General features: G+C 34.7%; 1 protein-coding gene across 15 annotated transcripts in view; it reads left to right on the forward strand.

The window, feature by feature from the left end:
* The window catches only part of PDE1A (phosphodiesterase 1A), a 479,731-nt gene that overhangs the window by 372,218 nt on the left and 94,186 nt on the right, over positions 1-13,327 (forward strand). For all 15 annotated transcript variants that reach the window (XR_014079800.1, XM_081580991.1, XM_081580995.1 and 12 more), the window contains 4 exons: positions 1,217-1,399; positions 8,750-8,816; positions 12,132-12,248; positions 13,084-13,224. Coding sequence is in view for 14 of the 15 variants with exons in the window: in XM_081580991.1 (XP_081437117.1) it covers positions 1,217-1,399; positions 8,750-8,816; positions 12,132-12,248; positions 13,084-13,224 (508 nt within the window). In the remaining variant the exon portion in view is untranslated. The remainder of the gene's footprint in view (positions 1-1,216; positions 1,400-8,749; positions 8,817-12,131; positions 12,249-13,083; positions 13,225-13,327) is intronic.

Genomic DNA, 13,327 nt, shown 5'->3' on the forward strand with positions numbered 1-13,327 from the left:
TGTTTATTTTTGTTTTTATTTCCATTATTCTGGGAGGTGGGTCATAGAAGATGTTTCTGTGATTTATGTCAGAGAGTGTTCTGCCTATGTTTTCCTCTAAGAGTGTTATAGTTCCTGGTGTTACATTTAGATCTTTAATCCATTTTGAGTTATTTTTGTGTATGGTGTTAGAAAGTGTTCTAGTTTCATTCTTTTACAAGTGGTTTGCCAGTTTTCCCAGCACCACTTGTTACAGAGATTGTCTTTTCTTCATTGTATATTTTTGCCTCTTTTTTCAAAGATAAGGTGTCCATAGGTGCATGGATTTATCTCTGGAATTTCTATTTTGTTCCATTGATCTATATGTCTGTCTTTGTGCCAGTTACATACTGTCTGGATGACTGTAGCTTTCTAGTATAGTCTGAAATCAGGAAGGTTGATTCCTCTAGTTCCATTCTTCTTTCTCAAGATTGCTTTGGCTATTCGAGGTTTCTTGTGTTTCCATACAAATTTTGAGATTATTTGTTCTAGTTCTGTGAAAAATACCATTGGTAGCTTGATGGGGATTGCATTGAATCTATAGATTGCTTTGGATAGTATACTCATTTTCACAATATTGAGTCTTCCAATCCATGAACATGGTATATTTCTCCATCTATTTGTGTCCTCTTTGATTTCTTTCATCAGTGTTTTATAGTTTTCCATATATAGGTCTTTTTTTTAGGTAAATTTATTCCTAAGTATTTTATTATTTTCATTGCAATGGTGAATGGGATTGTTTCCTCAATTTCACTTTCTGTTTTTCATCATTAGTGTATAGGAATGCAAGGGAATTCTGTGTATTAACTTTATATCCTGCAACTTTACTATATTCATTTATTAGCTCTAGTAATTTTCTGGTGGTATCTTTAGGGTTTTCTATGTAGAGGATCATGTCATTTGCAAACAGTGAGAGTTTTTCTTCTTCATTTCCAATCTGGATTCCTCTTATTTCTTTTTCTTCTGATTGCTGTGGCTAAGACTTCCAAAACTATGTTGAATACTAGTGGTGAGAGTGGGCACTCTTGTCTTGTTCCTGATTTTAGAGAAAATGCTTTCAATTTTTCACCATTAAGGATAATGTTTGCTGTGGATTTGTCATATGTGGCTTTTATTATGTTGAGGTATGTTCCTTATATGCCTGCTTTCTGCAGAGTTTTTATCATAAATGGGTTTAACCACTATAAATTTTTTGTAGGAGACTGCTGGATACTGATGATGAGCTCAGTGACATTCAGTCAGATTCCGTCCCATCAGAAGTCCGGGACTGGTTGGCTTCTACCTTTACGCGGAAAATGGGGATGATGAAAAAGAAATCTGAGGAAAAACCAAGATTTCGGAGCATTGTGCATGTTGTTCAAGCTGGAATTTTTGTGGAAAGGTAAGTGAACTTGTTGGTATATTAAGACAAAATTTAAAAGGCAGCAAATATACTTAATATATCAATATTATGAGAGTCCTATAGTTTACTTATTGAGGAAAACTGTAATCATAAGTATACCTGGAATAAACAGAGTTAGGACTTCGTGAGGGAATTTACCTATAACAAAAAATATCTTGTCCTGGATTTATTTTTATTTATTTTAAATTAATATAAAGACAAATAAAGTATAGACTTTTGAATGGCCTTTCTCAAATGAATCTTTATGAATAACTGTTTAAAAATAATTATAATACATTCATATGCTATAAACCTAACATTACCAAATAAAATGTAGCGCCTGATTAAAATAAGTTCTATACTACATAACAAAATCAAGCAGGCCTTTTCTCCACACTTAAGTGAAAAGGCCATCCTCTCACGACCTTGGAGTAAAGCTCTCTCATGTCCAGTCTCCCTGAAGAACTTTTTAACTTTTCTGTCACTGAAGCACTTCTGTTACTTGCTGGCCCTTAGAAGCAGCAAGTCAAATCACTAGAGTTTCTAATGTGAAATACGTGTTAATATTGACAAGATTTTATATTATTTAACCCTTAATAACATAGCTTGTTTTTCTGTCTGGAAATAAGATGTTTCAGAACTAAAACTATAAAAAGACTCAAAATAAACATCTTATATCTGACAATGTTGAGAGCTAGTTCTTAAAAGTTACTTAAACTTATACTTACTTAGACTTAAAAACAATTACACTACATTAAATTATAAATCAAAAAGATTATTTTAATGTTATCAAAGCAAAATTAAGGAACAGAGAAATTTTTTATCAATGTATTTAAAATTAAATTTAAAGGAGACCACATTATGTTTTATCTTCAGACATCTCTAGTCATTACCTCTAATAAACTTCCTAAACTTTCATCTTCTTCTGCTAAAGGAACAATGAGAAGCCCTCTTGGGTTTCTAAAAATCTAAATGACAAGCATTGCAAGAAGTATTCGATGTGATTTAAAGACATATTATAACCATAAGAAATAAAGCATCTGTGATCTTGGTTTATGCCTTTATTACCCAAATTATTATTATTCAAATTACTTTGTGTATTTTTTAACCATATCTAATGCCTTTGATAAAAGAACCTTCATAATAAGCATAATGAGCATGATTAGTTAGGTGAGATGACACCTCCAACAACTAGTGCATAAACTGCTCCCAACTCTGCCAAGTGGGACCAGAAATCTGAAACAGACAAGTAGGGCTGGAGAGAAATAATTTTTATAATAATATTCCTATTTTTTAAACAAGTTAAGTAAAGGTATGACAGTTGATTTTTCTTAATATCGGTTTGGAAACATCTAAATAGTAGTTCAGAAACTCAGTGAAAGAATCAGAGATAAAAGAGAGTATGTTTGCTTTAATGAAGAAATGTATATTTTGCCTTTTTTTTAAGAAAATATAGAATTTGGCAAACTGAAAAATAAGTTAAAATTATAGAAGTAAACCAACTAAGTTTCCATTCTCATTAAATAGAAAATCAAAACAAATTCTGTGAAATATATTGATATGTTAAACTTTCATTTTTTTCATTTGTTACACAGAAATATCAAAACATACTTAAGGTAACTAAATTAGTAAGTAGTCTTAAAGAAATCAAAGTACTAAAACACATAGAAATGAAATATTTTCTATTACTTTTGAGTTTCCATTAGTAACTATGTAAACAAAAGGATATGTTTATCTAGAATTTTCAAAAATAATCATCTTCAATCTTGAAAGTTAGAAAGGCTTCTTGAATCTTCTCTCAAGTAGCCCCTTCCAAGAATCAACCCTCAGTAAGTCCAAGCAATTTGCTTACACCAGTGTATCCCAAACCTACTCACTTTCTCATCTCCTCTCCAGAAACCCCGATCTAAGCCTTTGTCACCTGCAATCAGAAACGTGACAAAAACTGTCAACTAGGCTCCCCTCTTCCTCACTTGCCTTCTCTAAGCAAGTCACTTTCTACAGTGATTTTTAAAATGTAAATTCAGTCCTATCATTCCAAAGCTAAAATTGTCTGATTGCCTTTACCATTTCACTGGATGTACCATTTCACCTGGTATTAAAGGCAACTTCTGTATCATGGCTTACATGACTATGTCCCCTTACCTTTAGACTCATCTAATGCTACTATCACCCTTTACTGAATATCTATACTAGTGTGATTTCAACTGCATGAATATCCAATACTTTGGCCACCTGATGCAAGGAACTGACTCATTGGAAAAAGACCCTGATGCTGGGAAAGGTTGAAGGCTGGAGGAGAAGGGGACAACAGAGGATGAGATGGTTTGATGGCCTCACCGACTTGATGGATATGAGTTTGAGCAAGCTTGAAGAGTTGGTGATGGACAGGGAAGCCTGGCATGCTGCAGTCCATGGGGTCACAAAAAGTCAGACATGACTGAGGAACTGAACTGACCTTTCTTCCCTTGGGACCAGTAATTCTGCTCTTTCCTCTATCAGAAATGATTTTCCCCAAACTTCACTCTGACTAGCCATTTCTATCTTTCCAGAGGCCTTTCCTGGTTATTCTGTATATTGTTCATCACTTTCTCTATCCCAACCAGTGGTTTACCTCATAGCATTTAGTGCTGTTTTTACTTATGTATTATTTCTTATTTATTGTCCCTCTTCACCACTAAATAAACCTTGTGAAAGCAACACATAGTTTTCTTATTCTCCACTTAATAGTCTCTTGTCCACCACAATGTCTGGCACATGATATTTTTTTTTTTTTTAAGTTTTTGAATTATATTTTGCAACTGTAATAAAAAATCTTCCAAAAATAATCTTCCCTATTTCCAGTTGAACTTTTACCACTTACAGGAGAACAGGAAATCCATTGTTCTTTTTCAGCAACTTGTAATATATTGACTATTTACTCATATGTGAGACCACTGTATTAAGGTTTCTCCCACATTCATTCTCCAGAATGAGTCATCCTACTTTTCCATGCTAATTTTCTAGGTTTTCATCCTAATATCCTATTCCCAAGTATAGAATTAGAAAATGATAATGAAGTGGTTTCTCCTTCTCCTTAGAAGAGTAATCCTCTTCCTTCTCTTTCTTTATATATAATGAGAATACACAGGGATATTCATTTCTCAAACCTATTCCAAGTCTAAGAAACATTGGAGTTGTCACCGAACCTAAAGAGCCTTGAAGAATGTCAGAATTGGAGGCAATGGTATTGGCTGCAGAGTAATCAGAACAGTAATGTTAATATTAAGAATAATGACTTTCTGGGACTTCCCTGGTACTCCAGTGTTTAAGAATCCTTCTGCCAATGAAAAAGACACTGGTATGATCCCTGCTCTGGAAGGATCCCACATGCCTTGGGGCAACTAAGGCCATGGGCCAGAATTACTGAGCCCATGCACCCTACAGTCAATTCCCCCTAACAAGAGAAGCCACCACAATGAGAAGCCGTCACGTTGCAACTTCTCTAGTTGCAGTGACCGGGAGCTGCTAAAGAGTAGTTCCTAGTCACTGCAACTAGAGAAGGCCTGAGCACAGCAGTGAAGACCCAGAACAGCCAAAAATAAACAAACAAGCACTTAAAAAATAATAACAGCTTTCTTATATTGAGTACTTATAATAGTGTTACACTAGGCGTTTATATCATTTATCTTCATAAAAAGTGTATGATTATCCTTATTTTACAGATAACTGACATTAGCTTTCCAGAGATCACACAGCTAGTGATTGGTTAACCTGTGATCCAAGATCCAAGCTGTGTGTTCTCTTTGCTACATAATACTGCCTTTTGTGCCATGAAGTTACACACATTTAAAGTCACTTAATTTTTTAAGTTTCTTATTCCTGACCACTTATCTCCTTGCCCATCCAACTTTCATTACCCCGTACCTCGATTTTTTAGTAATGATTCAAAAAATAGATAGAAAAAACTATTTGTTTCTTCAAAAATACCCCCAAAATCTAAATATCATTACTGAAAGTAATTATTTTCTGGGCCTTTTCAGTTCAGTTCAGTAGCTCAGTCATGTCTGACTCTTTGCCACCCTATAGACTGCAGCACACCAGGCTTCCCTGTCCATCACCAACTCCTGGAGCTTGCTCAAACTCATGTCCATCGAGTCAGTGATGCCATCCAACCATCTCATCCTATGTTGTCTCTTTCTCCTTCTGCCTTCAATCTTTCCCAGCATCAGAGTCTTTTCCAGTGAGTCAGTTCTTTGCATCAGGTGGTTGAAATATTGGAGTTTCAGCTTCAGCATCAGTCCTTCCAATGAATATTTAGGACTTATTTCCTTTAGAATGGACTGGTTTGATGTCTTTGCAGTCCAAGGGACCCTTAAGAGTCTTCTCCAGCACCACAGTAAAAAAAGCATCAATTCTTCAGCACTCAGCTTTCTTTATGGTCCAACTCTCACATACATACATGGCTAATGGAAAAAGCATAGCTTTGACTAGATGGACATTTGTTGGCAAAATAATGTCTCTGCTTTCTAATATGCTGTCTAGGTTGGTCAGAGCTTTTCTTCCAAGGAGCAAGTGTCTTAATTTCATGGTTGCAGTCACCATCTGCACTGATTTTGGAGCCCAAGAAAATAAAGTCTCTCACTGTTTCCATTGTTTTCCCATCTATTTGCCATGAAGAGGTGGGACCGGATGTCATGATCTTAGTTTTTTGAATGCTGAGTTTTAAGCCAGCTTTTTCACTCTCCTCTTTAATTTTCATCAAAAAGCTCTTTGGTTCCTCTTTGCCTGGGCCTTTTATATTGTGATTAAATTATTTCCTTGTTCTGCAAGATTAAAATAATTATACCTATCTTAGTGGAGCAAGTAATATTAGTATTTTTCTGATAGGCTGCTCTGAAATCTTCCAACTGAGATAGAGGATAAAGATAATTTTTTATTATAACTGTTTGCCACATCTAAAAATTATTTAAGGTCATTTAAGAGAAAAATTAAATTGTTGTGTTCAGTAGCTCAGTAGTATCCGATTCTTTGTGACTCCATGGACTATAGCACGCCAGGTTTCCCTATTCTTCACCATCTCCCAGAGCTTTCTCAAACCCATGTCCATTGAGTCAGTGATGCCAACCAACCATCTCATCCTCTGTCATCCCCTTCTCCTCCTGCCTTCAATCTTTCCCAGCCTCAGGGTCTTTTCCAAGGAGTTGGCTCTTTACATCATGTGGCCAAAGTATTGGAGCTTCAGTTTCAGCATCAGTCCTTCCAATGAATATTCAGGACTGATTTTCTTTAGGATGGACTGGTTGGATCTCCTTGCTGTCCAAGGGACTCTCAAGTGTCTTCTCCAACGCCACAGTTCAAAAGCATCAATTCTTTGGCGCCTTCTTTATGATCCAACTCTCAGATCTGTACATAACTACTGGAAAAACCATAGCTTTGTCTGTAGGGACCTTTGTTGGCAAAGTAATGTATCTGCTTTTTAATATGCTGTCTAGGTTTATTATAGCTTTTCTTTCAAGGAGCAAGTATTTTTTAATTTCATGGCTGTAGTTGCCATCTGCAGTGATTTTGGAGCCCAAGAAAATAGTCTGTCACTGTTTCCATTGTTTCCCCATCTATTTGCCATGAAGTGGTGAAACCAGATGCCATGATCTTAGTTTTATGAATGTGAATTTTAAAATGGGAACATGGAAATAAAGTAACCATATCTCTGTAATAAAATGGGAAGATATTTTATCAAGAAAGCCTAATCTCTATGTAAGTAAATACAATATTTTAATTCTGAGCATCTGAGAAGTGAAGATTAAGAAGGAAATCATGAAAAATTATTTGGCTTTTATTATCTTAAAAAAAAAGATAGCATTTACATAGGAACTGAGTAATGTGTTATGGATTTTTAACATAAGATACATTGAGTCAAAAGGGTTAGTATTTCCCTTAGTGATTTTATAAAAGATGCAGAATATTTTCTTATATTCTTATATTTCTTATATTGACCCCCAATATAATGATATAGTCATTAACTTATGGCTTTGTTCAGGCATCTTGTGGGGAGAAGTTGCTACAGTATAATCTAGGAATGAAACTTGCTTGTGAGCTAACAATGTAAAAATTAAGGGACATGATTTCCATGTTTTTCACAAGACTTTGTGGAGGAACCATGTTTCTTTCAGTCCTGGTTAAAAACCTATTGCTATTTCTACACATTAAGGTATCATGTTGACTCTTATTTTTGCACAAATCAGTGGAAGAGTTTCTTATATTTATTTAAGTCATCTTGGTTTTCCATTGGAAAATGGAACCAACAAATTACTGAGTAATAAAAATATTTTTATTGTTGCTATTAAAAAATAAAAATATCCTTTCTGGATAATCTTTATTAAATAATATTAAAAGACAGTTTGAACAAACTTAAGCAGTTTTTTTCAATATGGTTTCTCCCAATATTCTTAACTAAAACAAAAAAAGTAAGCTGTGTAAATTCTGATGATGCTACATAGTCCCTTCTATAATTTTAATTTTGTGAAAAAAGAAAGAAAACCTATAAAGGACTATTTCAGTGACATTCAGCTTCCAGATTGAAAATTTTGTAACACAAAGACACAAAACAAGACTGCTCTGCTGTCTTGAATGTGATGGTATGCTAAAAAGTATTGTTGCTGCACATGCAAATGACAGTCATTTTTTTTTAATAAGATGAAGTTTAGGAAAAGATCTCTTTACATAGAAATTAAAACCATATTGACTTTATATGTGGTTGTGTGTAAACAAAATACTATTTGCATCTATTACATTGTAAACATGTAATAAATGATGGCAATAATTATTGGAGAAGGCAACGCCACCCCACTCCAGTACTCTTGCCTGGAAAATCCCATGGACGGAGGAGCCTGGTAGGCTGCAGTCCATGGGGTCGCTAGGAGTCAGATACGACTGAGCGACTTCACTTTCACTTTTCACTTTCATGCATTGGAGAAGGAAATGGCAACCTACTCCAGTGGGTTATCATTGTTGCCAAAAAGAGAATCTATATCTAATGATACAAAGTCAACAAGTCAAAGGTAATTATTTCTTTGTTTTTAAAAAAGAGTTAAAAACTTTGAGGGGCTTTCCTGGTGGCACAGATGGTAAAAGCATCTGCCTGCAATGCTGGAGACCCAGGTTCGATACCTGGATCAGGAAGATCCCCTGGAGAAGGAAATGGCAACCCACTCCAGTACTCTTGCCTGGAAAATTCCATGGACTGGAGCCTACTGGGCTCTAATTCATGGGGCCACAGAGTCAGACATATCTGAGCGACTTCACTTGCACTGGCACTTTAAAAACTTTGAGTAAATGATTTTTATATATACACTTATTTTTCTTTTTCAGAATGTACAGAAAGTCCTATCACATGGTTGGCTTGGCATATCCAGAAGCTGTCATAGTAACATTAAAGGTAAAAAATTTTAATTAGTTTATCAAATCAGTTTATCAAATAGTCATTTTTTCTAGTCTCTTTAAAATGATGGGAAGAAAATGAGAATAGGACTTTGATGTAGCTTACATATCAGAATGTAAAAAATTATTTTAACCATTTACAAATGTCATGTGTTTCAAGTCATAACTTGTTGATTTAAATGAGGATCAGTTTGTTAATGTTTACACTAACAAACTCTATCAATACATATAGATGTTTATCACTAACAACTGTAATATACATGTATAAATACACATATGTGTGTGATGTTGTCTTTTTTATGCTTTATGCTTTTTGCTTTATTTAGGTGAATCTTTCAACTTTGAGATGGCACCAGCATTTGTCAGAATACACATATTTTGTTACTATATATTATGAAATGAATGCATTATCAATGAAAAGACATTTCAGTCAACTATAATTAAAGGACAAAACTTATATCAAAGAAAATTGTTTAGAATTTTAGGTCTCAGAAAATATAAAAAGGAAAATAAAATTAAGAAAGTAAACAAAAAAGAAATTTATCTCTTTTGTTTCTGGCTTTCCCTGCTGTTGCCCTAGTCTGAGGCCCAACTGCAGTATTACATATGTTAGAAATAACTAGAGTTGAAAATCTGATGTGGTAAAAGTTTTTGACTCACTTGTTCTCACTTTGTTTGTGTGTGTGTGTATGTGAACACTGTTCCTAGACTATATTACTAAAGAGGCATTTTGTAGGCTTGTCACTCTACATCCCCTATTTCATTCTGTTGCTTAATTTGGGTAGGAAATTCAACTTTGTCTCCTCTAATAGCTTTATGGTGGTTTCCTGTATTAACCAAAAATTTAAAGAATACTAGCAACAGAATATACCAAGTTACTTTATTTTTGATATATTAAACTCCTTTCCTAGTGTACATTTATATTAATTTTGTTTGTTCCTTAATTCCCTTTTATGCATCCCCTTTGTTTTTTTCTTTGCATTTTTTTTCCTCTGCTGCATATTAGATTTTAATCTTATTCATTTAAAAAAGCAATTTGTTTTTCTCAGAAGCTTTTTTATATTCATGTTTCTAAAACTATAATAGAGGCAAGTATATAACTGAAATGTCATATTATTGGATATGAATTATTCCTTAGCTCTTAAAAGATTTTTATTTCCTCATTATTTCCTCAACTGTAGGCAAGAAAGTCACTTAATTTTATTTTTATAGAAACCAACTAACAGAATATTTTTGTATGAGAGAATGCAAGCAGATTTCAATAATGTAGTATAGAGGAAACGTGAACTAACAGGTTGAGGAGAATTATCACTAAGAATGTTTTAATAATTCTAATTTCCTGAGATACCTCCTTGCCTTGTTTGTTCTCAGTCTGACAAAGTAAAAGCCAAGCATCTGCAGAAGTTTACAGATATAAATTATCATTGTTGATAAAAAAAAAAAAAATGCCCCTAAATGGAGAGTTAACCTTTTACTCGGTTGGAAACCCCTAGCAGGAACTGTAAACATCAGCCTTGTAACAGTCTGAACTGATTCCTCTGTGTTAGCTTTGGAATTTAGTAAGAGATTTGTTTGTCTCCTTTGAGCTTTATTAATGGCAAAATGACTTCTAACAGAACTCTGAGAGATTTTAAATTTACAAACAGATCAAGCAAGTATTTGGGGATCAAATTAAGGCCAAATGCAAAGAATTTAACAAAGGTACACAAACAAGCTAAAAAATATTTCCTTGGTGTTCCCAAATGATTAAAACTACATTTGGAGTTATTGTTACTGTTTGTCAAAAGAAAGAGTTTTAAAAGATGGCTTGAATACTGTTTATCAGATTTTCAGTTTATTTTCAGCTTATTACATTATGTATTGTTGTCTCTGAAATATGCTAAATGAAAAGTTCTAATACAGGGCCTGCTCAAATTTGAAATTAATATACAGCTTTAAGGTTATCCACTTACTGTTCAATACTAAACCCATTCTGTGTGTGCAAACACTAGACCTTCTTTGCTAATAATTTCTGGTCATCATGAGAACTGATTCTGCTGTATTTCTACAGATTTCTAAGTTTCAGTGATTTATTTATGATTGCAACTCAAATTTTATCTTAATACATCTTTAACATACTGATAACACTTGCTGCAAGTCCATTTGTGGACTTTTCTGCAAGTTTTTGACCTAGAATTACCTGAATCAATATTGTTAGGTGTCTGGAGTGGTTTGATATACCTGTTCATTGCCCTCTTTCCCACAATTAGAAGGTACTTTCATAGGGTGTCTGTTTCGCTACAGGCCTGGGGAATTGCCTGACATGCCAAAAATACTATCTTCCTACCCAGGCAAGAGGCCCACTTCCTTTATCTCACCATCTGACTCTGGTAAAAAAGTAAAGATGAACCAGCCAAGGTTAGAGTGAGTAATAAGGTACTATTACTCTACCTAGAAACAGTACTCTATCTCTTTAGAGCACCTGCATATTTAAAAAAAATTATTTATTTACTTATTTTGGGCTGTACTGGTTACTCATTGCTGAGCAGGTGTTTCTCTAGTTGTGAAGAATGGGGTCTATTCCCCAGTTGTGGTGCACAGGCTTCTCATTGCAGTGGCTTCTCTTGCTGCAGAGCACAGACTCTAGAGCTCGTGGGCTTCAGGAGTTGTGGCACGTGGGCTCCATAGTTGCAGCTCCCGGCCTCTAGAACACAGGCTCAGTAGTTGTGGTGAACAGGCTTAGTTGGTCTGCAGTGTGTGGGATCCTCTCAGACCAGGGATTGAACCTGTGTCTCCTGCATTGCCAGGCAAATTCTTTACCACTGAGCCACCAAGGAAGTGTGCATCTTGAAAAAAATGAAGACTCAAAATATCAAAGGTCTAAACCAAATTAGTAGTTCTTAAAAGGTGGACGTTCAAGCAGTATAGTAGGTGTGTGGGTGGGGAAGATAAATTGGGGTTATCTTCCCTCTAGCCCTCAATTAAATCACCCACATAACCTGGAATTCTACCTTAAAATTAGGCCCACTTTGGGAAAATGATTTATGGCTTTCATTTGGAGAGAGGCTAAGGATGAGGGAGTTATAGTTTATTATGTCAAATTGGATAACCTTGGGATTAAGGGGAAGAACTTAAGTATTATTGACTTCACTGTGGTGGATCCATAGACACTGTGTCCCTGACATATCAGATGCTGGTGAAAGTAAAGTCTGATGTGCTAAATTGAAATCTGACCTGCTGGATGTATAATTCCTGATCTTTCTAAGAATTTTTCATAGAAAGAAACAAAACCATGTGATGTTGCCATCTAAAATATTTACTTTTTTTCCTACAGGATGTTGATAAATGGTCTTTTGATGTATTTGCCTTGAATGAAGCAAGTGGAGAACATAGTCTGAAGTTTATGATTTATGAACTATTCACCAGATATGATCTTATCAACCGTTTCAAGGTCAGAAACATGGAACAAAAGTAAAATGCTCTTAGAATGAGGTATCTGTATAAGAGTGAAAATGCAGAACATTGATTCATTTATCAATTCATCTAAAAATGTTTCTGGGTTGGCAGATCACAGACCTGTGGGGATGAGTTCACCACACGATATGGCTATTCTCCACAAATCACTGACATTTCTTTATTCCCACTGTGGTATCATAAAGCCATGATAGCGTCATTGCAACAAGATACGAATGTCACCTTGAATTATTCATGGAACACTCATGTAAACATTGAAATCTGTGTCTTAAAGAAATATGAGTTTCCTAAAATGCAAAATGAAACATTTCTGGCAGCTTTTCTTAAAATGAAAGGGCTTCTAACTAACTTCACTTAGAGCTATCTCAGCACAAATTTGATTCAGATTTCTCAGTGTGTATCTATGGAGTCATATTTTTCGAGTTAGAAGTTACTGGGAGGTCATTTATTTTAACCTCCTTGAATTACTGATAGAAAAACTAGATTTTGCCAGTTGTAATTGGAAAATTTTATGCCTTTAAAAACTAGCCTTCTTATTTGACTCTAGAAGATATAAAAATTTAAAGATTGCTATATGGTTAAGACTGTTATTTCATCTATCTTAATTAAACATTTGGGGGTTATAATTCTCATCAGCATTGAAAACTGACAGATTAATGAACTGTTTTCTTGGAACAATCCACATTTAACTTTAAGAAACTACTGCCCACATCTGACTCACTAATGTGTCCCATCCCAAACATCTTTGTGCTCATGTTAATTTAGTGCCACTCTTTTGGTCAAAATATAATCATAATTATTACTTTCTGCAGATTCCTGTTTCTTCCCTAATCGCCTTTGCAGAAGCTCTAGAAGTTGGTTACAGCAAGTACAAAAATCCATACCACAATTTGATTCATGCAGCTGATGTCACTCAAACTGTGCATTACATAATGCTTCATACAGGTATCATGGTAAGAAAGTCTTTGTGATTGAAGTTTGTTAGTTTGCAACATCTAATCCCATTCCCTTCTCATTGTTTCTTTAATACTCATGAAAGTATTATAAGTAACTATC

This window comes from Giraffa tippelskirchi, chromosome 3 (assembly GCF_054371585.1).
Source record: "Giraffa tippelskirchi isolate mGirTip1 chromosome 3, T2T-mGirTip1v1.2.pri, whole genome shotgun sequence".
In the NCBI taxonomy this organism is placed as follows: Eukaryota; Metazoa; Chordata; class Mammalia; order Artiodactyla; family Giraffidae; genus Giraffa; species Giraffa tippelskirchi.